At 39.6% G+C, this 24,567-nt stretch overlaps 1 protein-coding gene across 4 annotated transcripts in view; it reads left to right on the top strand.

Annotated features, from left to right (window-relative positions):
- stxbp5a (syntaxin binding protein 5a (tomosyn)) overlaps positions 1-24,567 on the top strand; it is a 174,938-nt gene that overhangs the window by 141,228 nt on the left and 9,143 nt on the right. For all 4 annotated transcript variants that reach the window (XM_048600658.1, XM_048600656.1, XM_048600654.1 and 1 more), the window contains 5 exons: positions 6,818-7,057; positions 9,578-9,947; positions 13,253-13,418; positions 17,160-17,271; positions 23,347-23,567. In XM_048600658.1, coding sequence (XP_048456615.1) covers positions 6,818-7,057; positions 9,578-9,947; positions 13,253-13,418; positions 17,160-17,271; positions 23,347-23,567 — 1,109 coding nt within the window. The remainder of the gene's footprint in view (positions 1-6,817; positions 7,058-9,577; positions 9,948-13,252; positions 13,419-17,159; positions 17,272-23,346; positions 23,568-24,567) is intronic.

Below are 24,567 nucleotides of genomic sequence, written 5' to 3'. Positions count from 1 at the left end.
CTTTGAAATAGTATGTTCTACTGGACATTTAAACTATGCAGTTTGGCAGCGATTGCTGTGGAAAAGGCAACATAGTTCGCCTTTCAATGAATGACCTGATCTATGAGGACATAGTTGCATTAAAGGTACACTCCACTTTTCTGTAGGATCTGTAATCTGAATCTCCTGCCAGAAATGTAGAGCTCTTGGTTTACCATATTAAAGGAAGGAGCTCAGCAGCAAGCTTGCAATATTTATCATTCATTCATAAAACTGTCCCATGGTCTCTGGGTACTACAAAGTGCTTTACCTGCAAATAGTTTAGAAATTTAGTATTTTTTTTTATTTTGTCGGGAGATGGGGCAACTCTTCTGTGCACGACATCCTATAGAAACTAAAGAGATATCGACAGATTCATCTGTTTTAAACATATTGGCCCATGACTTCTGATTACTGTTCAAATAGATCTGCGCAGGTATCGGGCATCTCCATCGCAGCCTGCTGTCTTGGCTTTGACAGAGGGAAGTGAGATCACACCCACTTCTGATATCAGAGGACCTAGGTGCCACCCTTCAGGGCAGCAATGCACACATAAGGATTTCAATTTCAGGTTAATTGTCATGAAACTATTGTGGATATTTTTAAAGATTAATTTTTTCAGTTTCTTTTTAAACATTTTAACATTGCTTTTATTAATTGCAGTGAAGGAGTGGAGTTGTGGGTAATTAGGATGGTTAAGGAGGCAGTGAGCATTTTGGGTAGGTTGAGAAAATGGGGCTCTGGAGTGGGTAAGAAGAGCTGAGATAGTGATGAGTTGGGAAGGATTAATGTAATAATTACCCTGATGTTAGAGCAGGTTTTGACCCCCATAATCTTTTAAACGATAATTGTTAAGCAAGTCAGATCCCTCTGTCTCCATCTCTATCACAGAGTTGCAGATTATTTTACTGGTAATTACCTATCAGAAGTTTCATTTTCTGGGCAATTCCTATGGAAACAGTTGCTTTGGGACACCCAGGTGGTCTCAACATGAATCTTCAACCTTTGCTTCAGCAAGAATGATCTTGCAGAGTCAGAAGATCTGGCACATTGAGAGGTAGATATTACTCTGGGTGCAGAAGAAACTCCTGCTTTTCTTCAAGATAAACCCCAAGTGAGAGGGCATATGGGGTCTTGGTCTAACATTTCATTCAAATGACACCACCTCATTACAACACTGATTCTGGTGTTCATGGTCTTCAAAATTGAACCCACAACTTTTCTTGACTTAAGAATGTATAGTAAACCACGTGTATCCGCAAAATCACAAGTTGTGAATTTGCCTATCCATGCCAAAAATAAGTAACAACAAAATTCAATATCTTCAGGTAAAACTCGCTTATCTGTAATTTTTAACCTTCTTTTAACTGAGCTCAGCACTCGCGAATTTCATTGTTCCCAGGGGGTTCTTAGGAATGGAACCCTTGTGGATATGGAGGAATGACTTTCCTATCTGCTAAACTGGCACTGTTTTTCCTCTATAGTCACCCCTTTTGACCTCTTTTGCTGCCTTGAAATTGTCAGGCTGCTTATTCAGTGGCAAATGCTGATGATTAGAAACTTCCTATCATACAATTATTGAAAAGACCAAGGCCATCGTTTTCAGTCCCTGCCACAAACTTTGTTCCCTAGCCAGCAACTCTCTTCCTCTTCCTTGCATTTCCTAAGGCTGAACCCAAGAGAAGTACTGACCGCAACTGCACCATCTCTGAATTTGCTTATTTTACAGTAACATCATCCAACTCCACCTTGCCTTGGATGATGTGCCACTGACACATTTGTGTATTTGGTACTTCCAGACTTAATTATCCCAACATTCCTTTAGCTGAGCATCTATATTCTACTTTCCGTAATCTTGAACTCCTCCAAAACTCTGTCCCTGTCCTAAGCCTTTTACACACTTCACCCTGGTTTTGCAAATGTACATTGGAATCTGGTTAAGCAGTCTTGAATTTAAAATTTGCATCCTTTGTATTCAAACCCATCCATGACTTCATCCTTCCTTGCTTTTTATTCTCCTGTACCCCTCTGGTAACTGGGGTTCTGGTTCATGTCTCCTTCTCCGTTCCACTGCTGCCTTTTATGATCTTTTTATGTCTGTTTATAATATTGAGGAGATTAGTCATTTCCCTGATAAATCTTTAGCAAATCTCACCGGTTCGCCCAGCCTATTTCTCAATGCATATAATGAACAAGGAGAGTTTAATTTTATATTACTGCTGTGTTTACTTGACTGTAGTAGCCTCCTGGTGTGCCTTTTGCACAAACATTCAGTTTTCCTTTTTGTTTCATTTCTAATGCATTCTAAATACTCTATGGCTAAATGTTATCGCTTGTATCATCTAGGATTAGCTATCTCTTTTGTGACATATTTAGTCATTGTCCAGCTTAATTTGTTCTTCTGTAGAAAAGTAGTAATCTTCACCTCTATAGGAATCCAATTTTTATTTTATTTTGTCAGGTTAGAGGTCTCTGTGTTGGAACAGCTTTACCAGTTGGGCATTAGGAATCTGTAGGCATTATTTTGGGGTCATTGCAAGTAGGTAGAAACAAAGGAAGTAGGAAATTGAGTTGGGAAAAGGTAAGTCATTTCAGAGCAAAATATTGAAAATGAAATGCTGAATAATGTTCAGAAGCACCCTGACTTCAACTGTAAACTTGTTCATTTCCCACATTATCATGTTGATGAAGGGTATGGGTGGGGTTGTGCTATGGACATGACCATAATCTATTATGTATTCGCATTATCTGGCAAGATAGTTAATTTAAGAGGGTTCAGAAAAGATTTACAAGGATGTTGCCAAGGTTAGAGGGTTTGAGCTTATAGGGAGAAGCTGAATAGGCTGGGGCTGTTTCCCTGGAGCACTGGAGGCTAAGGGGTGACCATATAGTGGTTTATAAAATCATGAGGGGCATGGATAAGGTGAATAGCGAAGGTCTTTTCCCCGGAATGAGGGAGTCCAAAACTAGAGGGAATAGGTTTAAAGTGAGAGGAGAAAGATTTAAAAGGAACCTCGGGGTAACATTTTCATGCAGAGGGTGGTGCATGCCTGGAATGAACTGCCAGAGAAAGTGGTGGATTTGGTACAGTAACAACATTTAAAAGGCATCTGAATGGGTATATGAATAGGAAGGGTTTAAGAGGGATATGGGCCAAATGCTGGCCAATAGAACTAGATTAATAGGTTGGTATGGATGAGTTGGACTGAAAGGTCTACTTCCATGCTGTACAACTCTATGACTATATATTTTTGACTTATTATAAACAAGGCAATCTTTCTATTTGAAGCAAGGCATTTATTTCAAGAGGACAAACAACAAATGGCTATAGATGCTAGATATGAGAACAGAAAGTGCTGATCATACTTAGGTGAAGCAACATCTGTATAGGGAGGAAACAACCCCATCCTTCCTTTCTATTCAGATGATGCCTCACCTTCGAATGTTTCTACATCTTATGTTTCCATTTATTTCAATGAATCACTTTAGATTATGAATTGTCAGCCAATCAGTGTTAATTTACTGGAGTACAAAAGCTATGGATTTTAAAGTAGCTTTGAGATAAAAATATAAATTCAATGGGAAACCCAATATTTTATACTACGTATAGATGTCAGTTTTCCCCTGAATTTGTGATCCTGCAAATGTGCTGTTTGTGAGATGAAAAGTTTTGATTAATGTATCTTTTTTCAGAATGACTCAAGTTCTGTACTATCAAATGTGTATAAAAATATAATATAATATACAAGTTTCCATACTGTGATATAACACTTTGGTATAACCGCAAAGTGACTGTTGCGTGACAGTGGTGAACCAATAATTCTGAGACAATCAAACTCCATGCCTAATTTAAGGTTGTTGAGTCACTAACAATTCTCTCCATGATATCTCTGTGGCGCATTATGAGCAGAGGAGACTACAGCATTTACTACTTTTATATCATAGAAAAGCCTTATTAAATCTGCAGGATTCTTGTTTTTATAAGTTGAGAGGCCATTCTTTGTATAATGGAAAGTCAGAACATTGGCTATGTGTCCAACATACTAATTAGATAAACGTTATGTCCAGGGTCTAGTGATTGCATAAACTAAGTGAGACATGAGTGGTAAAATTTTTAGACAAGTTTTCAACAGAATTAAAAGGGTAGTGTAAAGAGAAGAATTACAAAATGTTTTGATTTAAAGTATACGTGGGGAAATGTAGCAAATCCGTTACTTAATATAATTTCATTAAAAATGTGTTTTTCCAATTTGAATGAAGTATTGTCGGTATGATTTTCGAAAAGATTGGAGAACCTCACTTGAGACATGTTGGGCACTCAAGTATCCAGCTCAGATCACAAGGAAGTCTTTTGTTTACCACCAAGTTAGTTTATTGTGCTGCTAGATATTGAGCAGTGCAGCCATAGCATGCCATAATATATCAACACTCCAGTATCCAAATGTATATCTCTACTGCAATTTGGCCTTCCTGCTTCCTAATGAAACCTATTGTCATGTAACAACTGTGGAACAATATCTGATTAATGGGTTGACATTAATTATTTGTTAATTTGTAACTTCAAAGCTTTGTTAATGCTCTGGTAGCAAAGAAAATACAAGGAAACTTTAAGGAAGGGTTGTTCCTGACACTGATCACTTTTTAATTGACAGTTAATTGATCATTTTTAAGTCACAATGTGAAGAATTTGAGTACAGGTCCTCAGTTAATGAAAAGACCCAGGCAACACAATTGAGCAGTAATGTGCAGGAATCTCGAGCTGAAGAGTTTAGCAGAAGAAAGTAAAGAAAGTCAAGTGGAAAATGATATTCAAGTACTACTGAATGACAAATACATTGTATTTTTCTAATAGAGGTCTTTTGATTGTACTGTCCCCAGTAGAAAAAGAAAGGCAAATTAGAATGCCAACCTTCAGGGAATGAAAATTGATGACATTAAAGTTCAAACTTAAAAGTTCGCAAATAGTCTTTTGGAGCTTAAATTGGGTTTGCACCAGTCTGCAATCTGAGGTGAGATCACCAAAAGAACAAAGTCACTTTTTTTGTTCCAAGAGTTAGATTGTCATCGTAACTCCCTAGACTTGCTGTGGTTAATATTGAAAATATCATCTACTGAAGAAAAAAAATGATAGTATATTTGCAAAGTGTCTCAGGTAGTAATACAATGTAACAGTGGATGTATTGGTAATTCCTCTTTCACCATTGCGTACGGTTTCATGAAAGAAATATCTGCAATATTTACAACCCAAATATAAATTTATTTTACATGTTCAGGGAGTGGCTCAACATTTTAAAGTTATAGCACTGACCTCCATTCTTCACTCTCTGCCAATGACAGAGCTTGCATTTAGGTCAAAGACCAGAGACCAACGCCTCAATCATCTGCTTGAAGGAACAAAGCAGCTTAAAAAAAATATTTGGAGTATGACTTCTCTATGCGCACATTTTTTTAGTAAGGCTCTGCTGAAAAACTTGTTTAATGGGATTGAGGTTTTAAATCTATCTTTGATCAACATGCATGTTCACTTTCTTCTAATTTTCTATCACCAATGGATTCTTTCTGCAAAATCTCCAGTAATTTTCCAATTTTATTATCAAGTTGTCTCAGTAAATTCTTGTTGCTTGGGTGTATTGTAGCATCACATACTCAAACACCTAGGAAATGAAGTATGTTGATTTCCCTTCTACAGTGTGTAACTCGAAATATACATACCACATATTTGCATCTTTTTAAATAAACAGTCAGATCTCCGTAATCCATATTTAACTAAGGAGAACACAAACAATTTAACAATACCAGTTTGCATCGTTATTTCTTCTATGGTTAACTTGCACAATTATGCTTTTCAATCTGAATTGAAGGAGATCAGTAGCCATAAACCTCAGGGTGCTGGGAATCATCCAGCTAGGAAAGGGATGATGATAGGTCAGTATGAGACGAGAAGTGGTGGCGATGTGATATAGCAGAACCACCAAAATTTCAGATGGTTGGGCAAGAGCAAACAACAGTGCCTTTGACAGGGTCATGCACGCACATAGTTAATTCTAAATACTGTGTCTCTATTTGAGAAAAGCTTTGTATTATTTGCTACCAGTATGAAAGCTACTATTGCCATTGACTATGATAATGAACAGTCCCAACATATATGGATGAAGCAACTGTGGGCATATACCACTTAGAGCAAGTGATGTTGGGCATCTGCTTGCAATTGGAAAAATACGGCACCATTTGAGGCCTTTCTTAGGTCTACTTTGGGCACAGTTCCTACAGTCTCTTACCCTAGGTCATCTCTCAGGAGTAGAAATAGCTAATAGTTAACATCTTAATGATCCAACTCCACACACCAAAGGAATCGATACAACTCTTACTTTCATTGGAACGAAGAGTTTAATGCATTGCATAGTCTTTTTGCTTGACTTGGACAAAGTCAACAAATTGTACAAGCTACAAAAGTTGTGAAAATCTATATAATGTCTTCAAATTTAAGTGAAATAGAGTGAAGAAAGTCAGGAGAAATGAGGGTGAGAAACAAAATTTCTATTCGTACAACTTCAGCCCTTCATGACTAAATGGTCCTTGCTTGGTGCCATCAGGTTTTCCTAGTATATGTGGATTAGCTGATCTGACTCCTAACTTTCTATGTCAACAAATCAAGTAAATGGGAACAAATTTATTTGAAATATAAAATGTCCAATTCTAAATCATTAATAATGTCCAAATAATTTAAGCTTCAGATTATCTGATTTGTGCTTTGGTCTGTTTTTAATGAAAAATTTTACTTCTCATGTTTCAACAACAGATGTGAAAGACAACTCTTTCAGCCGTTCCCGGAGTTCCAGTGTTACCAGCATTGACAAGGAGTCCCGAGAGGCAATCACAGCTCTTCACTTCTGTGAGACTTATACCCGAAAGGCAGACACATGTACATCACCATGTTTGTGGGTTGGGACTACACTTGGCACTGTACTGGTCATAGTACTGAATCTGCCACCTGGAGGAGAGCAGAGACTTACTCAACCAGTCATAGTGTCTCCCAGTGGTAAGAGCATTTGTGCAGTCGTCGTCTTCCTTCATGTATTAGGACACATCACAGAAAAGAATTGAAGAGCATAATGCTCTGATGTAGTACCTTGGGACATTTTGATGTGTTAAAGACTTTGGGTTGAGTGTTATGTTTTCTTGGCTAAGCGTGAATTGCACTGGTATTTTTTTTGAAGGGATTTTCGCTGAGGCCCAACAGGATTTCTTGCCATACCTTACCAAACTTGTCTCATTAATTTACCAACAGCACTCCATAAAGTGTCTCAGGTCCAATTTGGTTCCCATCTTACCCTGTGCCATTCCCAGAACAACTTGCCGTTGAACAGATAGATGCCAACAGACCCGTGTCCTTGGCCCACATCATCTTTGAAAGCCGTTTGTGCAGCCAGAGAAGCACTGCCAGGCTGGAGCTCCTGTGCATGGTTCCTGACTTTTGCCCTGGACATGGCTTCACATTCAGGGTCCTGAAGGTCCTGCTAATTGTGCTGCAGACAGACCCTCTTTCCTCCAGGATTAGCAGTGGGAGACATGTCCCAAGACCATGCCAGCCTGATACAGAGTTACCAACCCAAATGAGAGTGGCTTAGTCATTTGGAGGAATACCCAACAGTGTAGGAAGAACCAGTCTCCAGTATAAATGCCAGCATATTTTCTCCGGTAGCGCTCTGTTATCCACCAAGATTCGTGCTCGTCGTTGCCTGTAACATTTTCCTCACCTGCTCTGACCCAACTCGACCCAACTCAACCCTAACGCCATGAGCCCTGTTTGTTCTCCATTCTGCCTGCTCACTCATTCACTCGCTCATTCAGGACATCTCCCCACTTGTAATAAAACTAACAGCTGTACTACCCACTTTCATCACCAGAGTACCTGCCTCTGTCTCTCATTCCCAGTGGATAACATCCTCCAATAAGACAGAAGGAGTCAAACAAATGGTGGGTTACCTGTTATTCCACTCCTTATACCTTAAGTGGACAGCATCCTGACTCTGACCGCCCAAGTGAATGACTAACTTTATCCAAGGCCATAGGCTTCTTTCAGAGGCTAGCCTTGATTTACTCATCCTGGAAAGCCTGAACAAAGTCTATCTCCTTCAACTGAGCACTGCTGACAAGCTTTGTGTTTGTGCTAACCAGCAAAGCAAGACCAAAGTAATATTTTAATTTTGGTGATTTTTAAAAGTAATTTTGGCTGAGGGGCATAGCGCGAAAAGGCTAAAGTAATGCACGGCAGGGATGCTATAAGTATCCAAGTAAGATCAAAGTAACTGAGTGCTCGAACAGCAAATGCAGAGCCTAGAACACTCCATGAGCTGAGTGCATATCCTGAGCAAAGATTGTCCTTACTGCAACGTTATAATGATAATTGCCATTGCAGCCTGAGGTGCAGGAATGAAGTGCAGAAGGGTGTAGATATGTGCTATGAGGGTTCTTGGAAGCTGGCTCATATTGGATGCCAATATCTTTGAATGAGGTGTGTGGCCAGTGTCTGTGGAGTTTCCCCTGAGATGTTGGTGTCCAACATGAAGTCCTTTGGTGCCAACAGTGAGCTGAAGTCATCCAGGTACCTGCTCTGACTTGCATGTCAGGAATTCTCAACATTTGGTTTATTCATGCATTTGGTAAAGTAAGAGGCTGAATATTAATAAGACAAGCTATGCTGTTGAAAAGGCACTCAAGATAAAATCCCTTTTAATTGGTAACTGCCCAGTGAGAAACTTGCCTCGCCATTCAGCAAGTGCGTAACAGATGTTGAGGTGCTCCTGATGTCAAGATCTGAACTTCTCATTTGATTCTGCCACGAGTATCACTAGAATCTAGCTCAGGCCCCTCTAAGATTCTGCCCTTTTTGTAAATACAAGTTATGAAAATTAGGTAAAGTAAAATGGGAGGGGAATGGGGTGGCAGCTTGTGTGGTGCATAAAAACTGGCATATAGCTATGAAATTGAATGACCTATTTAAAGAAAAATTTTTAAAAAAAACAATGGCCATGCACAACACTTAGATTTTAAAAGGAAAATTGATATCCAAAACTGCTCATGGTATGTCAGCATGGTCTATTTGATGTTTTGTATAGCTGTAGCATGCCTCTGTATTTCAGTCCTCTAGGTGTAAAGGCCAGCAATGCATTATTTTTTTTTTTTTATTTTCCGTACTGGTTCACAATCTTTGAGTCCACAAGACTGTATGGACCTTCACTGTTTCTAGCGTTTCTTCATTTAATGAGTTCCCAGTTTCTAAACTTTGTAGGTTCAAAGTGTATAACCTCCATTGACATCCAGTTGTGAAAATTTTACCCCATCAACCCAGTGTATCAATGCAGGTGCCATCTACACTGCTTAAGATGCCAACTATCTTTCTGCCATCAGCAAATTTGAGTATGTGGCTTTCTATTCCATCACCCAAGTCACTAATGAATACAATGAATTGTTTCAGCCCCAACATATATGCTGCCAATTGATTACTTGTTTGATCTCCTCCCACTTAATTGTCCTTTATTGTTATACAATTCTACAGGAACTATATTGAGACTGAAAGGTGCAATTTTGAGAATAGCGTTTCTGGACACCACCGGAAGCCTCATCAATCCAGCACATGAACCCTGGAGAGAACCAAATGTGCAAGAAGAGAAGGATGACAAGGATAAATGTAGAAAACTGAGGCCAGTATCTGTCTCTCCCTCATCCTCTCAGGAGATAAATGAAACCCAATATGCAGTGATATGTTCAGAAAAACAGGCAAAAGTTATCTCATTACCTTCCCAAAACTGTATTTATAAACACAATATAACTGAAACATCATTTGTTCTTCGTGCTGATATTGTGGGACTGAATGGGAGCATCTGCCTTGCATGCTTCTGTGCCAATGGACATATCATGACATTCAGGTAAATCACATTGTGCTTGATCATGAATGAACTGGTTGTATCAGGGTATGTAGAGTCTACAATGCACAAACTAAAATTTGTTAAGGACTTTTCCATCAATTAAAAGGATATCGGAAATTTGTATTTAAACAAGATTTTGTTGGAAATAATTGGCTGCTGTTTCTGGTTTGGGAATAGTATAAATTTTGAGCATCTTCCACCTTAGCCAAGTTGTAGTGCACATGCTTCCCAGTCAGCAGATTGTGGCTTGAAGCACGTAATCAGTGATTTGCTGCTGGAGATGTGATTTTTTGGATGATGAGTTGAACTGTGGTCTTGTGTGCTTGTTGACCAACAAATGCTGCCAACACAGATTTGTTTGTTCATATCATTGGTAGATTGCTTGCCTCTTGATTAGATGAGTGCGATTCCAAGAACATAAAAGTAGTTAAACACCAGACAGAACTAAGCAGCCCGTTTGATCAGTGCTCCATTTGTTATTTCCTCCACCACTGGTGCACAGTGGCTAGAGTGTGTATCTCACACAAGATGCACTGTAGCCCTCCAAACCTGCAATCTCTTCTGCCTAAAAGGACAAGGGTACGGGAACACAACTACCTTTTGAATTTCCCTCCAAGTCCAAGACCATCCTGACTTGGAACTATACCTATGTTCGTTCACTGTTGCTGAGACTTTCTACTTAACAGCACTGTGTGGTTGTACCTACAACAGATGGACTCAGAAGTTCAAAAATGCAGCTAACCACCACCGCCTCAATGGCAATTGGAAATGGGCATCAAATACTGGCCTTGTCAGCGACACTTGGGTTGCACAATTTTTTTAATTGCTGTTTGTAGCACTTCACACAAATTGGTAGTCCAGTTTCCTACAAAGCAAATGCATTCCAAAAGTGCTGTATTCATAAAGCACTTTAAGGCATCCCAAGGACTAATCAGTGCGTTAAAAATACGGAGCTCTTTTCCCTCAATGCACATGCAGTCAGGTCCAGTGTCACAGTTTTAATCAGAACTATGTTTCCGTTTCCCTCTTAATATTTACAGAAGAGAGCATTTATAGAGATTATAGCATGGAATAAGCACTGTTGGTCCATGAAGCCTGTGTTGGCGCTAACATCTTAGCTGCAGATCTATTCTAATTCCATAAACTACTGAAAAACCAGTTAATATAGGTTAATTGTACATTGTCGGTTATATGCCATAACACCCTGGTGCATTCTGTTCAATTTACTTAGCAACACCACCAGAAATCTATTGATATTCTATGAAGTATGATCATCTAAAGTTGTTTTATGGTAAAATTCCTCAAGGAAGTTCCTTTACATGTGAATTTAATTTGTATCTCTCTCCTTCAGAAACACCGCTATGGTTAGGATATATCAGATTAAAGGTGGCCAACGATGGGGTGTTAGATTCGTTACAAGGGAGACATTTGAGATACAGCTGCAGAAAGTAAATCTGGGATTAGAAAATATAAATGGTATATATAACTTGGTTTGTTGTGTAGTTTGGTTGTCAATAGTGTGGAAGTGGAGGAACACAGCAGGCCAAGCAGCTTCAGAGGAGCAGGAAAGTCGACGCTTCGGGTTTACACCCTTCATCGACTTTCATCCTACTCTGGTGCTGCCTGGCCTGCTGTGTTCTTCCAGCTCCATACTGTACTGACTCTGATTCCAGCATCTGCAGTTCTTGGTATCTCTGAATGTAGTTTGGTTGTGTTGGGATTGTCTAGGAGGATTGGGTAGAGTCTGGAATTTGTCTGTACTCAGCCTGGTTGTCCACAATGGGATGACTTTAGACAAAATGAGAGACTGCTGGAGAAGCTCAGCAGGTCTAGCAGCATCTGTGGAGAGAGAAACCGTTTATATTTTGAGACCGATATGACTTCTTCAGAACTTAAAGGTATTAGAAAATAGGTTTTTATTTAATACTTTTGACTGAGGCAGAGGAGAAGCAAGAGGGCAGATGGGTGTCAATACCATGTGTGAAAGACAAAGGGGTTGTTAATAGTGGAGAAAGAAAAAATAAGATGTAAAATGGGTGTAAATTAAGATGTGAAAGGGAAATAATTTGTCCCCTCTACTAACTGCAGTGAACAGTCTTGCTACTCTTCTGCCTCTGTCAAAAGAATATTTTTTTTAAAAAAAACTATTTTCCAGCACCTTTCTGTTCTGAAGAAGTCATACTGAAATAGAAACATTAATTCTGCTTCTCTTCACAGATGTTTCCAGACTTCCAAGTTTCTCCAGCACTCAGTCTTTCTTTCAGACTTTCAGCATCTGCAGTATTTTGCTTTTATCTGGATGACTTAAAAGTCTGGAGGACTAAGGGAGTCCTGTCATGTGGCAGAACTGGTGAGCTTTGGGATATCCTGAGGGTACAAAAGGTATAATGTAAATTTGGGTTCGTGTTTTGCTGTTCGTTAGAACAACATTATGGTTCTGATAGTATTGCTGGAAAGTTGTTTTTTCCATGAAATGCATTTTATATAAAAAAAAACAAAAATGCTGGATATATTCAGAGGCCAGGCTGTGCCTGTGGACGGAGGGCATAATTAATATTTCATGTTGATGACTTTCTACCAGTTCAGGGTTAAATTGGATAGCTCTTTCAAATAGCTAGCAAAAGCGTGAAAGGTGTTTTATGCACAAATGATTCTAGGATTTGTACTGATTAAATTTGCAAAATGATTATGATCTTCATTGCAATTTAAAAATGTAAGTCTTTCTATAGACCATTGAAATAATGTGGTGATTTGAATAACAGCTCTGTTGTAATGAGGGGTGTTACACTGAGCTCAGTGTTCTTTAATGACAAATACTCCATTACTGCTATTTTTATTCAATGCCTTGAGCATCATGCTTGAAATTGTGCAATTTAAATGATTGTCACTGTAACATCAATTGAAGCCTGATGAGTGACAAAGTCCTTTATTTTAAGAATGGTTAATTGTATGTAGCTGTTATTCATTTTATCATTGGTGTATCCTGGGTATCGAAGTCAGGAACATGCCACCAGGTACAGATATTATTGAATTGTGAATTTAGTACAAGTAGTAAAATGTTCAATAGAACAATGTGTGTTGGCAAACAGATACAGGGAGCATGTTTATAGTACAGTGAATCTGTGGTAGGTGAAACAAGAAGTCTGAAAGGTCATTGACCTGAAACATTAACTGTTTCTGTCCATAAATACTGCCTGACCTGATTTTTTTATTCTTGCATCATTTTTCCTTATTTTAACCATCCACAAAACTTTACTTCTATCCTTTATATTTTTTAACCTTCCTATATTGATTTTGTTTTGAAGCTTGCCAAGCCTTAGGCCACTGCTAGATGTCAATTATTTGCCACTAACAGACATGCGAATAGCTCGTACTTTCTGTTTCACCAACAATGGACAGGCTCTATATCTGGTTTCCCCTACTGAGATCCAGCGCATCACTTACAGTCAAAGCACATGTGAGAATTTACAGGTAAGGCTCATTGAGATTGTTGTATTTTTAGCTAGTGAAAATTGTGCTCCACAAGCTAGTTTTTAAATTAGTACTTGTTCTCAATTTATTTCCTCACTTGCATGTCGTTTGTGCAGAAGTGGATTCAAGAAATGCTGGACACTGTACCTTTTGAGGCATTATTCTGATATTTGTATTGCAGTGGAATAACTGATCAACCTATTGCCTCATTCCAGATTCATAAATAAGTTAGTTTTTGTATTTGTACAACTTAACTATGCAGCAGCAACACTTTCCTCTTGTATTTTGGCAGCTTAACAACAGGATGTGATTAGGCACTAATGTGAGCAGAGACATTTCATCAAACAGAGACTGCTTCTGGTGCCAATGGTCAACTTGTAAATCTTTCATGGCAAATTGCCCTCTCTGCAAGCAGTACTTAACTTTGTACTTGACCTTTTGCCCTACAAATCTCCAACCTCGACCCCTTGTGAATCTCTGATTTACTTTGCCTCACTGTTGGTGGCCTTAACTTCAAATGTCAGGGCCCTAAGATTTGGGATTTGTTCCCTCAACTTGAACGCTTCCTGTAAAGTACTCCTTAAAATCTGACTTTTTGCCACTGAAAATAAGAATGTAAGAAATAGGAGCAGGAGAAGACCACATAGTCCACTGAGAACACTTCAGCATTTAACTTGATTGTGGCTGACCTTGGGCTTCAGCTCTACTTTCCTACCTATTCTCTGTATCCCTTGATTCCCCTAAGGGACCGAAACTCTTGACGAGCAAAACCTTAAACATATTCGAAGATGGTACATCTGTAAATCTCAAGGATATAGACTTCCAAGACTTGCACCACTGAGTTTTTAAAAAAAAAAATCTTCCTCCCAGCCCTAAATGATTAGCTTCTTATGCTGAAACTATATCCTTGTTCTAGATTCCCCAGCTGAGGGGAATGTGTCAATACCTGTCCTTTCAAGCCCCCTTCAAAGTCTTGAATGTTTCAATAAGCCCATCTGTCATTCTTCTAAACTTCAGAGAATGTAAGCCCAATTTATTCTGTTTCTCACTATTGGCCAACTCCCTCATCCCAGGGACCAATTTAGTAAACTGTTGTTATAAAGCCTTCAATGCACGTGTATCCTTAAACATGGAGACCAAGATTGAACAACACATTCTTGGTGTAGTCTTGCCTAAGCTTCGTTCAATTGTAGCAAGATTTCTTTATTATACTCCAATTCCCTTGCAATAAAACACATGCTATTTTCCTTCCTAGTTAGTTACTGTTCCTGCATGCTGATTTTATGTTCCTTGTTTGAGTACACCAACATTTCTCTGAATGTGAACATTTGCTGGTTCCACGTCATTTAAAATATGTTACTTTTCTATTCATGTGACAGGGAAGTCCTGATACTACTTCACATGATACAGATACACATCTAACTTGCATTTTTACCTAACTTTACCACCAAACATAGATATACATTGTCTCTTCTAAGTTTTTAATAAAAATTGTAAATAACTGAGGCCCAGCATTTATTCTTGCAACACTCCATTAGTCACAGTCTACTAACTCAAAAATACCCCAAGACCTCCTCTATTTCCTTTCCATGTGCCAATCCTCTGTCCACGCTAATACATTTCCAAAGCCATGAACCCTTATCTTGTGTATTGAATGTATGTGTGTCACCTTTTTGAATGCCTTTTGGAAATCGAAGTATATTGCATCTATTAGTTCTCCTCTTGCCTACCTTACTACTTAAATCCTCCAAAATCTGAAATATTTTGTCAAAGACAATTTCCTTTTTGTAGAACCACATTGGCTTTTCTAATCATGATAGGCTTTTCCAAGTATATTGCTGAGATTTCCTAAATAGACTCCAGTGCTTTACCAATGGTGGTCAGGCTGACTAGTCTATTCCCTGTTCCCTCATTTCTTGAACAGTAGTGTTACTTTTGATATCATCTTATTCACTGGGATCATTTTGGAATCTAGGAATTTTTGGAAAATCAAAGTCAATTCATCCACCATGTCTGTAGTTGTCCTTTGACCTACATCCAATTTGAAGACTGTAGTTCTCAACAACTGTTACATTATCTTTGTTACAGGCTCCAATAACTTCTGGTTTAATTGTCCATCCAAAGGTATAACAACTGTTAGGCCTAAAAAATACTCCTACAAGCATTCTCTTGCCTTTTGCTATTCCAAACCTCTACTCATACTCATTGGTGATTATCTGTCTGAACCAAGATCCTTTCTCAAATGTCTTCCTTTATTATCAGGGATATCCTCCTCCTTTCCTATTTTGCCTGCCCTTTTGAAATTTGTACATCCTGGAACATTTATCTCCCAACTTTGGTTATCTTATCACCATTATATTTATATCTGTTTGGGCCACTGGTTCATCTCACTTAGTGTCAATGCTTCATGTAGTCTGATAAGGTGAGGTAACTTTTTTATTTATCTCATAAGATCACCTTGAGTATCCTAGTGTTAATTTCTTGACTGATAATGCTCCAGCATACATTGAGATGCTTACTATATTAAGGATGCTATATAATTGCAAGTTGTTGTCATTACATAGGCAGGCTCAGGTTTTCCACTGATGCCGGCATATAGAAGGAGAGGTGGACCTGGGCTCAGGCCCTGTAAAGATGTACACCAACTCCATGCTCCAGTTTAAGCTGTGACAATTCAAATTGTTTGCTGTCACACTCATTTATGAGCTTTACATTTTGGCAGATATTGTAATGTTTTCTTTTGCAATTGCATACAGTTGTCTCTACATTCTAGGGAAGTGTTTTACTGATTCATGCTTTTAAGTCTTCCTAATGCTCAAACTGTCTTATGTTTGAACAGTTTCATGAACATGTATGCGGGATTATGGTTTATTCAAGGTTCCTTTGAATTAGATCAACCTGAGCTTTAGTATTTAGTGCAAGCTTCTGTTGAATTTCATAAATCCTTCTGTGTTAAACATGTCTTAACTATCAGCTACAACGCATTATTCATGCCTCCTGCCATCAGATTTATCTGTATGGCTCTTGGCAGGATCAGCTCAAGACAGGTGGAAAGAGTTGATGGCACTTTAGTGACTTTCCATAGGCAATCTTTAATCCATCTGCTTTATCTTCGATGGAAAACCTAGACAAGGTGCTTGGCAGCATTGGAACCGAGTGACCGGTGTACAACGACACCCAGGTCTCCTTGCATTTCCTCCTTTCCCAATCCATTGCCATTTAGATAATTATCAGCCTTCCTGTGCTTGCTACCAAAGTGGATAACCTAATATTTGTCTACATTATGCTACATCTGCCACACATTTGCCTACGCACTAAATTTTTCCAAATCACAATGAAGCATTTCTGCATCCTCCTCACAGCTCACCCTCCCACCCAGTTTTGTATCATCTGCAATCCTGAAAATAGTATAATTAGTTCCCCCTTCTTAAATTGTACGTATTTATTGTGAATAGCTGGGATCTAAATACTGAACCCTACGGTATCCCATGCATCATTGACCGTTCCTTGCTACTCTTTTTGCTGCTTGTATGTCAAGTAGTTTTCTATTCATGCCAGTGCATTACCCACCAGTCCCATTTAATTTTGCATGTTAATCTTTTATGTGGGAGTTTTTTGAAAGCCTTCTGCAAGTCCAAGTAAATTACATTCACTGGTTTCCCTTTATCAACTTCACTAATTACATTCTCAAAAACATTCCAGTAGATTTGTATAAATGAATAACAGTTTATTTTCTTCCAGGAAATGCTTGGAGAACTATTCACTCCTGTAGAAACACCAGAAGCTCCAAATAGAGGATTCTTTAAAGGCTTGTTTGGTGGTGGTGCACAGTCACTGGACAGAGAAGAACTTTGTAAGTATTGTAAGACATAGCAAAAGTAGGCTATTTGGCCCATTGAGGTTCCTACCTTATCTCCACAACCCTTGATGCCCTTGCTGATTAAAAATCTACCTGTCTCAGCCTTGAGTATACTTAACAACATAGCCTTGATAGGCCTCTGCAATAAAAAAAAAATTTCCACAGATTCACTGTCCACTGAGAAGAAATTCCTCCTCGTCTGTCTTAAATGTGTGACCCCTTGCTCTGAGACTAGACAACAGTGTCATGACAAGTTGACTTCACTTCTTGAAGCTGTAATGTTTGAGGCTGAGATAACAAGGTGTAGAGCTGGATGAACACAGCAGGCCGAGCAGGAAAGCTGACATTTCAGGCCTAGATCCTTCAGAAACTTAAGGCTTCTGTGTCATCCTTGCAAGCAAGAATCTATTGAGCAAAATGCCTGTTCCTAAGCTGCTTCAGTACAGTGTTTTTATAGCATAAAACTGAGCAAAAGAGAAAGGAAATGGCAAATGGACAAAACAGCATCCCTGTGGAAAATCCGTCTTCCCCATTATTCATGACATCAAACTGAATGGAACACTGGGCTAGGTTTTTGGCTGTGATTGAAGATGGAGTGGACAAGGGTTATGTGCCAATGACCAGACTACGAGAGTGCAAGGTGTGTGCCAGACTGCAGGGCATGGGGTGATTGCACATTGAAAAGAGAGAGGAGACTAAGTGCAATGATGGAGAAATAGTGAAAATTGCAGATATTACTGAAGCAGAAGTCAGTCCATGCTTCAACTGTTTTTATGTATTTCATAGTTCAACACAAACTCCAAGTCTGCTGTCTTCATAACCAACCTCCCTTCCAGCCATTTTATTTTTAACTAACCTGTTTGAACGTGTTATCATACACCTCTGGAACAGATGGGACTTGAACGCTAGCCTTCTGGCTCAGAGGTAGGGGTGCTCCTGCTGCACAACAGGAGTCCCCCTGACATCCTATGTTAGAAAAAAGGCCTTTTTTAAAACCTTTGCTATGTCTTCCACGTGCAGATTGTCCCTAATAGAACCTAACCTTTTCCCAGTTATTCTCTTACCCCTAATATATTTCTGGATATTTTCTAATCAACCCATTTAGATGTTATTGCACGCTTCTGGATCAGGTGGGCCTTGGACCCTGGGTCTTCTGACTCAGGTAGGGACGCTACCACTGAACCTCCAAGAGCCAACCCCACCCTCAAAACAAAAGCCCTTCGATATGTACTCTAGCGAGCATCCACTTGTGTTTGGAGCATAACTGGTTCATTCACTCTTGGGCTATAGTAGCGGTGTTCTTATCTCTAGACCAAGAGGCCTGCATTCGAGTGTCACCTGCACCAGAGGTGTATCATAACATCTCTGAACAAGTTGATTAGAACTACCTAGAAATATGAAAAACTGGTTCATTCACCCTTGGGCTCTAGTGGTGAAAATATCTAACCTGGTTCATGATTAACATGGGTGATCTGCTGTTGGTTTTAAAAAAAACATTTAAGGTGCAAAAAAGCATACGTGGATACAAGACAAACCTGATTTATTCTTAAAAGAATCATTGTTTGCAATGTTATCAAAGTCAACGATAATAAAGCAATTAGTGTGGCTTACAACATGGGTGGCTACTTTTGATTTGGGGACAAGATTTTCTCTTCGACACACTTGATGGAATATATTGTCACACAGCAACGTAAATCTTTTAGGCATCTCAAAACATTTGGCAGTTTTTGTTTGTCAAACAAAACTAGGTACTGAACCACATAACCCAATATTAGGACGGATGACCACAAGCTTGGGTAAAGAGGCATGTTTCAAAGATGGTCTTAAAGGAGGAAAGAGCAATTGAGACAGAAAAGGAATTCCAGTGCTTAGGCCACAGCAACTGAAGACGCACTACCAAAAGTGGAATAATTAAAGACTTGGTCATGCACGAGGACATGCATGAAGCTAAATGCAAATGTCTGAGCTTGGGGAGATAAAAAGTTACAAAAGTGGGATGGATCAATGTCATGGAGGATTTTGAGCTCAAGTGATCCATGAATAGGACTTGATGCAGTTTAGGAGAATTTTGAATAATCTTAAATTTATGGAGGCTGGAAGATGCGATGCTGGCCAGGAGTGCAGTTATTAGTAAATCCTAGAAGTAACATAGCCATGGATGATGGTTTCAGCAGCAAGTGAGCTAAGTGTGAGGTCAAGTTAGGTGGTGCTATGGAAGTGCAAGTAGGTGAAATTGGAAATGGCATGGATATTTGCTCTCAAGCTCACCTTGAAGTCAAATGTGACACTAAGGTTGCAAATGAAATACTTCCAAGATACAGCTGAGCATTGAGCAGTGGATGAATGGGTTAGGATACTGCTGGAAAGAGCAACTGAAGTGATAGGCTTTGGGCAGGCTTTCAAAGAAGAAAAGTAGCATATTGTAGGTAGGGTTTTCCCATGAGATTGGAGATAGACAGCTAAAGCTCTATGACTGAGGATGAAGCAAAACTAAGGGAAACTTGAGCATAGTCAGAAGTAGAGTAACTGGTTGCATTTATGTGGAAGCTTTCATAGTTTGTGACCGTCTCAAGCATTTCAAAGTCAATAAATGCCTTTTAAAAGGATACTTGTTTTAGATGAGTGGAGTTCGCAGAAAGGAACGCAGAAATGATGGAGATGGTGAGGTTAAAGTCATGGAAGAGCAAGGATTTCAATGAGATAGAAACATAATGGAAGTTGAAGAGTGTAATAGCATTAAAAATGGTATAAAAACAGAAGTTGCTGGAAAAGCTGGAGTTCTGAGGAAGGGTCACCGGACCTGAAATGTTAATTTTGTTTTCTCCTCCACAGATGCTGCCAGACCTGCTGAGCTTTTCCAGCAACTTTGTTTTTGTTCCTGATTTACAGCATCTGCCGTTCTTTCAGTTTTTATTAAAAATGGTATTTTTGGCTGTGCTGGCTGTAAGGAGCACAAGTTGCAAAACCAAACAATAAATGACTGAAGTCTGGGACACTGGGAATCCCTGGACTTTACCTGTCCATGAACAGTTTGGGCTATAAGAGACCCAGCGCAGACTTTCATGGAGTTCTACCATTCCTTGTAGCTGTTCAACCAATCATTGTCTTTTACCACTGACGCTTACTTTCTATTTAAATAACCTTTTGATTGTTTGATATTTGATTACACCCGGATCGAAATGTTAATTATTCCCATTGTTTGCTTTAAACTTACACAGTGGGCAGCAATTATTTCCCTTCCATAGTTGCTGTTGAGAAGGTGGTGGTGAGCTGCTACCTTGAACCACTATAGTCCACATGGTGTAGGTTGACCCACAGTGCCCTTAGGGCGGTAATTCCAGGATTTTGACCCAGTGACAGTGAAGGAACAATAATATATTTCCAAGTCACAATGGTGAATGGCTTGGAGAGGAACTTGCAAGTAGTGGTATACCCATGCGTCCGCTGTCTTTTTCCTTCCAGTGGTCATGAATTTGGAAGATGCTGTCAAAGGATCTTTGGCGAATTGCTGCAGTGCCTCTTGGTGATGGTACACACTGCTGCTAGTGGGCGTCAGTGGTGGAGGAAGTGGTTGCTTATGGGTGTGGTGCCAATCAAGTGAGCTGCTTTGACCTGGATGGTATCAAGCTTTTTGTGTGTTGTTAGAGCTGCACTTCCCCAGGTAAGGGGAGAATATTCCACCAGGCTCCTGACTTGTGCTTGTAGATGATAGACGGGCTTTGGGGAGTCAGGAGTAAGTTACTCGCTGCAGTATTCCTAGACTCTGAACTGCCTTTTTAGCCATTTGCGTTTATGTGGTGACCCCAGTTGTTTCTGGTCAATGGAAGTCCCAAGGATGCTGATCTTGTGGTAATCAATGATGGTAACACCATTGAATGTCATGGGGCAGTGGTTAGATTTTCTTTTATTGGAGATGGTCGTAGCCTGGCATTTGTGTGGAGTGAATGTTACTAGCCACTTGTCAGCCCAAGCCTGGATATTGCTCAGATCTTGGTTGCATTTGAATATAGACTGCTTTGGTACCTGAGGTGGTGCAAATGGTGCTGAACATTGTGCAATCGTAACAATAATAATAATTTATTGTTGTGAGTTTATGGAAATACAGTAAAATGTGTATAAGTCACCATAAGCTGGTATCATTTTAATTATGTAAATTACAAAAAGAAATAAATCATACAAAGTTGGGACAAATTTCATTTTTTTTTTTTTAATTCCATACACAACTTCTTGATTTCCTAAGTGGCTACGGGACTCCTCCACACTCCGCAGCCACCAAAGCTGTTCCTGAAGCTGCAACATCAGGGAGGAAGCATGCTGAATCATTGGCAAACACCCCCACTTTTGACCTTACGTTGGAGGGAAGGCCGTTGATGAAGCAGCTGAAGGTGGTTGGGCCTAGGAAACTACCCTGAGGAACTCCTGCAAAGACATCTTGGAGCTGAAATGACTGACATCGAACAAGCACAACCATTTTCCTATGGGCCAGCTAAGACTTCAACCAGTGGAAAGTTTTCCCCGATACCTTTTGATTCCAGTTTTGTTAGAGATCCTTATTCCACGTCGGTTGAATGCAGCCTTGATGTCAAGGGCTGTCACTCTTGCTTCACCTCTGGAATTCAGCTCTTTTGTCTATGTTTGGAACAAGGTTAGGAGCTGAGTGGCCCTGGTGGAACCCAAACTGCATGTCACTGAGCAGGTTATAGCTGTGCAGGTGCTGTTTGATAGCACTGTTAATGACACCTTCCATCACTTTACAGATGATCAAGAGTGGGCTGATGGGGTAGTAATTGGCCAGAATAGATTTGTCTTTTTTTTTGTGTGTGTGTGTGTACAGGACTTACCTGGGTGATTTTTCACATTGTTGGGCAGACACCAGTGTTGTAACTGTACTGAAACAGCTTGGCTAAGGGAGCGGCAAGTTCTGGAGCACACGTTTTCAGTAATATTGCTGGAATGTTGTCAAGGTCCATAATCTTTCCAGTATCCAGTACCTCCAATAGTTTCTTGACATCATGTGGAGTGAATTGACTTGACTGAAGACTGGTATCTCTGATGCTGGGGACTGTTGGAAGAGGCTGCAATGGATCATCCGCTTGCACTTCTGGCTGAAGATTGCTGTGAATGCTTCAGCCTTATCTTTTGCACTGATGTTTTGGGCACTTCCATCATTGAGAATATTTGTGGTGGAGTTTAACTTCCAGTGAATTGCCTAACTGTCCACCATCATTCACAACTGTGTGTGACAGATTGCCTAGCTCTGTTTATCACTTGCCACTTATGCTGTTTGGCATGCAAGTAGCCCTGTTTGGTAGCGTCACTAGAGTGACAATTTTTAGGTGTGCCTAGTCCTGCTGCTGGTATGCCACCGCCACCACCCCCACCACCCTGCACTGTCCATTGAACCAGGGTTGATCCCCTGTCTTGATGGTAATGATTGAGTGTGGGATATGCCAGACCATGAGGTTGCAGATTGTGCTGGAGTACAATTCTGTTGCTATTGATGGCCCATGCAGATGACATTGTATTTATGCTGGAATATTGCCATTTCACATTTGGGCTACTGTGATTTACTCCACTGTGATTGAGACTACTAGGAGCTGTAGTATTTTTCCTCTGATTTCTCTGTTGTAAGGGTATAAAATTAGTACTTTTAGCAGGATCAACCCAATATCCGTGATGTGGGTTTTGAAAGTACAAAACTGCCTTTGATTTGATAGGCTGGAATACAAACTGATAACGTTGGGCTAGTGTAGTGATCCATTAGTATTTTTAAAGTCAGGTTTAAGGAACTTTGCTGAAACAGGGTAGAAAGCATCCACCCCTCATCTTCTGACTGTTTTGGATTTTTTTTTTGGTAGTGGAAATTTGAAATAGACTGACTAACGTCAATGACTTTGTAGTTATAGAGATTATTTCTGGTATTTAAATTTAAAACAAGTCAGATGTTTCACATGAAATGGCAATTTAATCAAAGTCCCTAGCCTTTCTATTTTTCAAGCCACTATTCTGCATTTTATCTTTGTCATATTTCACTTAGCTGCTAAATATTTATTTTTCTTCTTATACTAGTTGGTGAATCTGCAGCAGGGAAACCTTCAAGGAGCCTGGCTCAGCATATCCCAGGGACTGGTGGAATTGAAGGTGTCAAAGGAGCAGCTTCTGGTGTTGCGGGTGAGCTGGCACGGGCCAGGATAGCACTTGATGAAAGAGGACAGAAACTAAGTGAGTTGGAAGAACGAACAGCAGCCATGTTATACAGTGCTGACACTTTCTCTAAACATGCTCATGAGGTAAGCACTAGAAATGTACCTATTTCACTCTTAGCATGTAGAATTTCATGTTGTCTTTTTAACTTCTGGTTTCCTTTAGCTTGTAAACACATCACATAACGAGGGCTGTACCTCAAAAGTACTGTATGAAGCCATACTCGCTCGCTCGCTCTCCTCTTTTCAGAAGGAAAAATTGCCAGTAAGATGTTGGAGTAGAAGTAGGCCGTTTGACCCATCAAGTCTGCTCTGCCATTCACCTGAGATCATGCCTGATCTGAATAACCTTAAACTCCATTTTGTCTTATCCCCATAAACCCTGATTCCTTTCCTGATTTAAATTTTAAAAATAACTAACTCAGCCTTGATGATATTCTTAATGAACCAACCTGCACAACACTGCAATAAATAATTCTGTCCTTTGAGAGAAGAAATTCCCTGTCTTATTCTGAGATTAAACCCTCTAGTTTTAGACTCCTCGAGAGATTTTTTTCCCCTTCTGAATTCACCCTGTCAAATCACGTAACAATCTTGCATTTCAATAAGGTCTCCTCTAATTCTTCTAAACTCCAATGAGTGTAAGCGCAACCTCTCTTCATGAATCCCTCCATACTAGGAATTAACCTAGTGAACCTTCCCTAGCCTACTTCCAATGCCAGTATATCTCCCCTTAGATAAAAGGATTCAAAATGTTCACCGTATTCTAGGTATGGTCTGAATGTGTCTTGTACAGTTTTAGTAAGACTATTTTTATGCTTCATTTCCTTTGAAAGAAAAGTCAATTGTCTATTGGCCTGTCCTATTATCTGCTAAACTTGGATGCTGGCATTTTGTGATTCATGCATGAGGTCCCCTGATCTCCCTCTGCTGCAACTTTCTGCAGTTTCTTTTCTTTAAATAGTATTCAGCTCCTCTATTCTTCCTCCACCTCCCATTTTCCCACTTTTTCCATCTGACAAGTTTTCGCCCACCCACTTAACCCCTCTATATCCCTCCAGACTGTGTCATCAGCATCAGTTGTATT

The sequence above is a fragment of the Rhincodon typus genome, chromosome 9 (genome assembly GCF_021869965.1).
Source record: "Rhincodon typus isolate 14 chromosome 9, sRhiTyp1.1, whole genome shotgun sequence".
NCBI classification, from domain to species: Eukaryota; Metazoa; Chordata; class Chondrichthyes; order Orectolobiformes; family Rhincodontidae; genus Rhincodon; species Rhincodon typus.
Note: the sequence above shows the minus strand (reverse complement) of the source record. Positions and strands in the feature narration are given on the sequence as shown.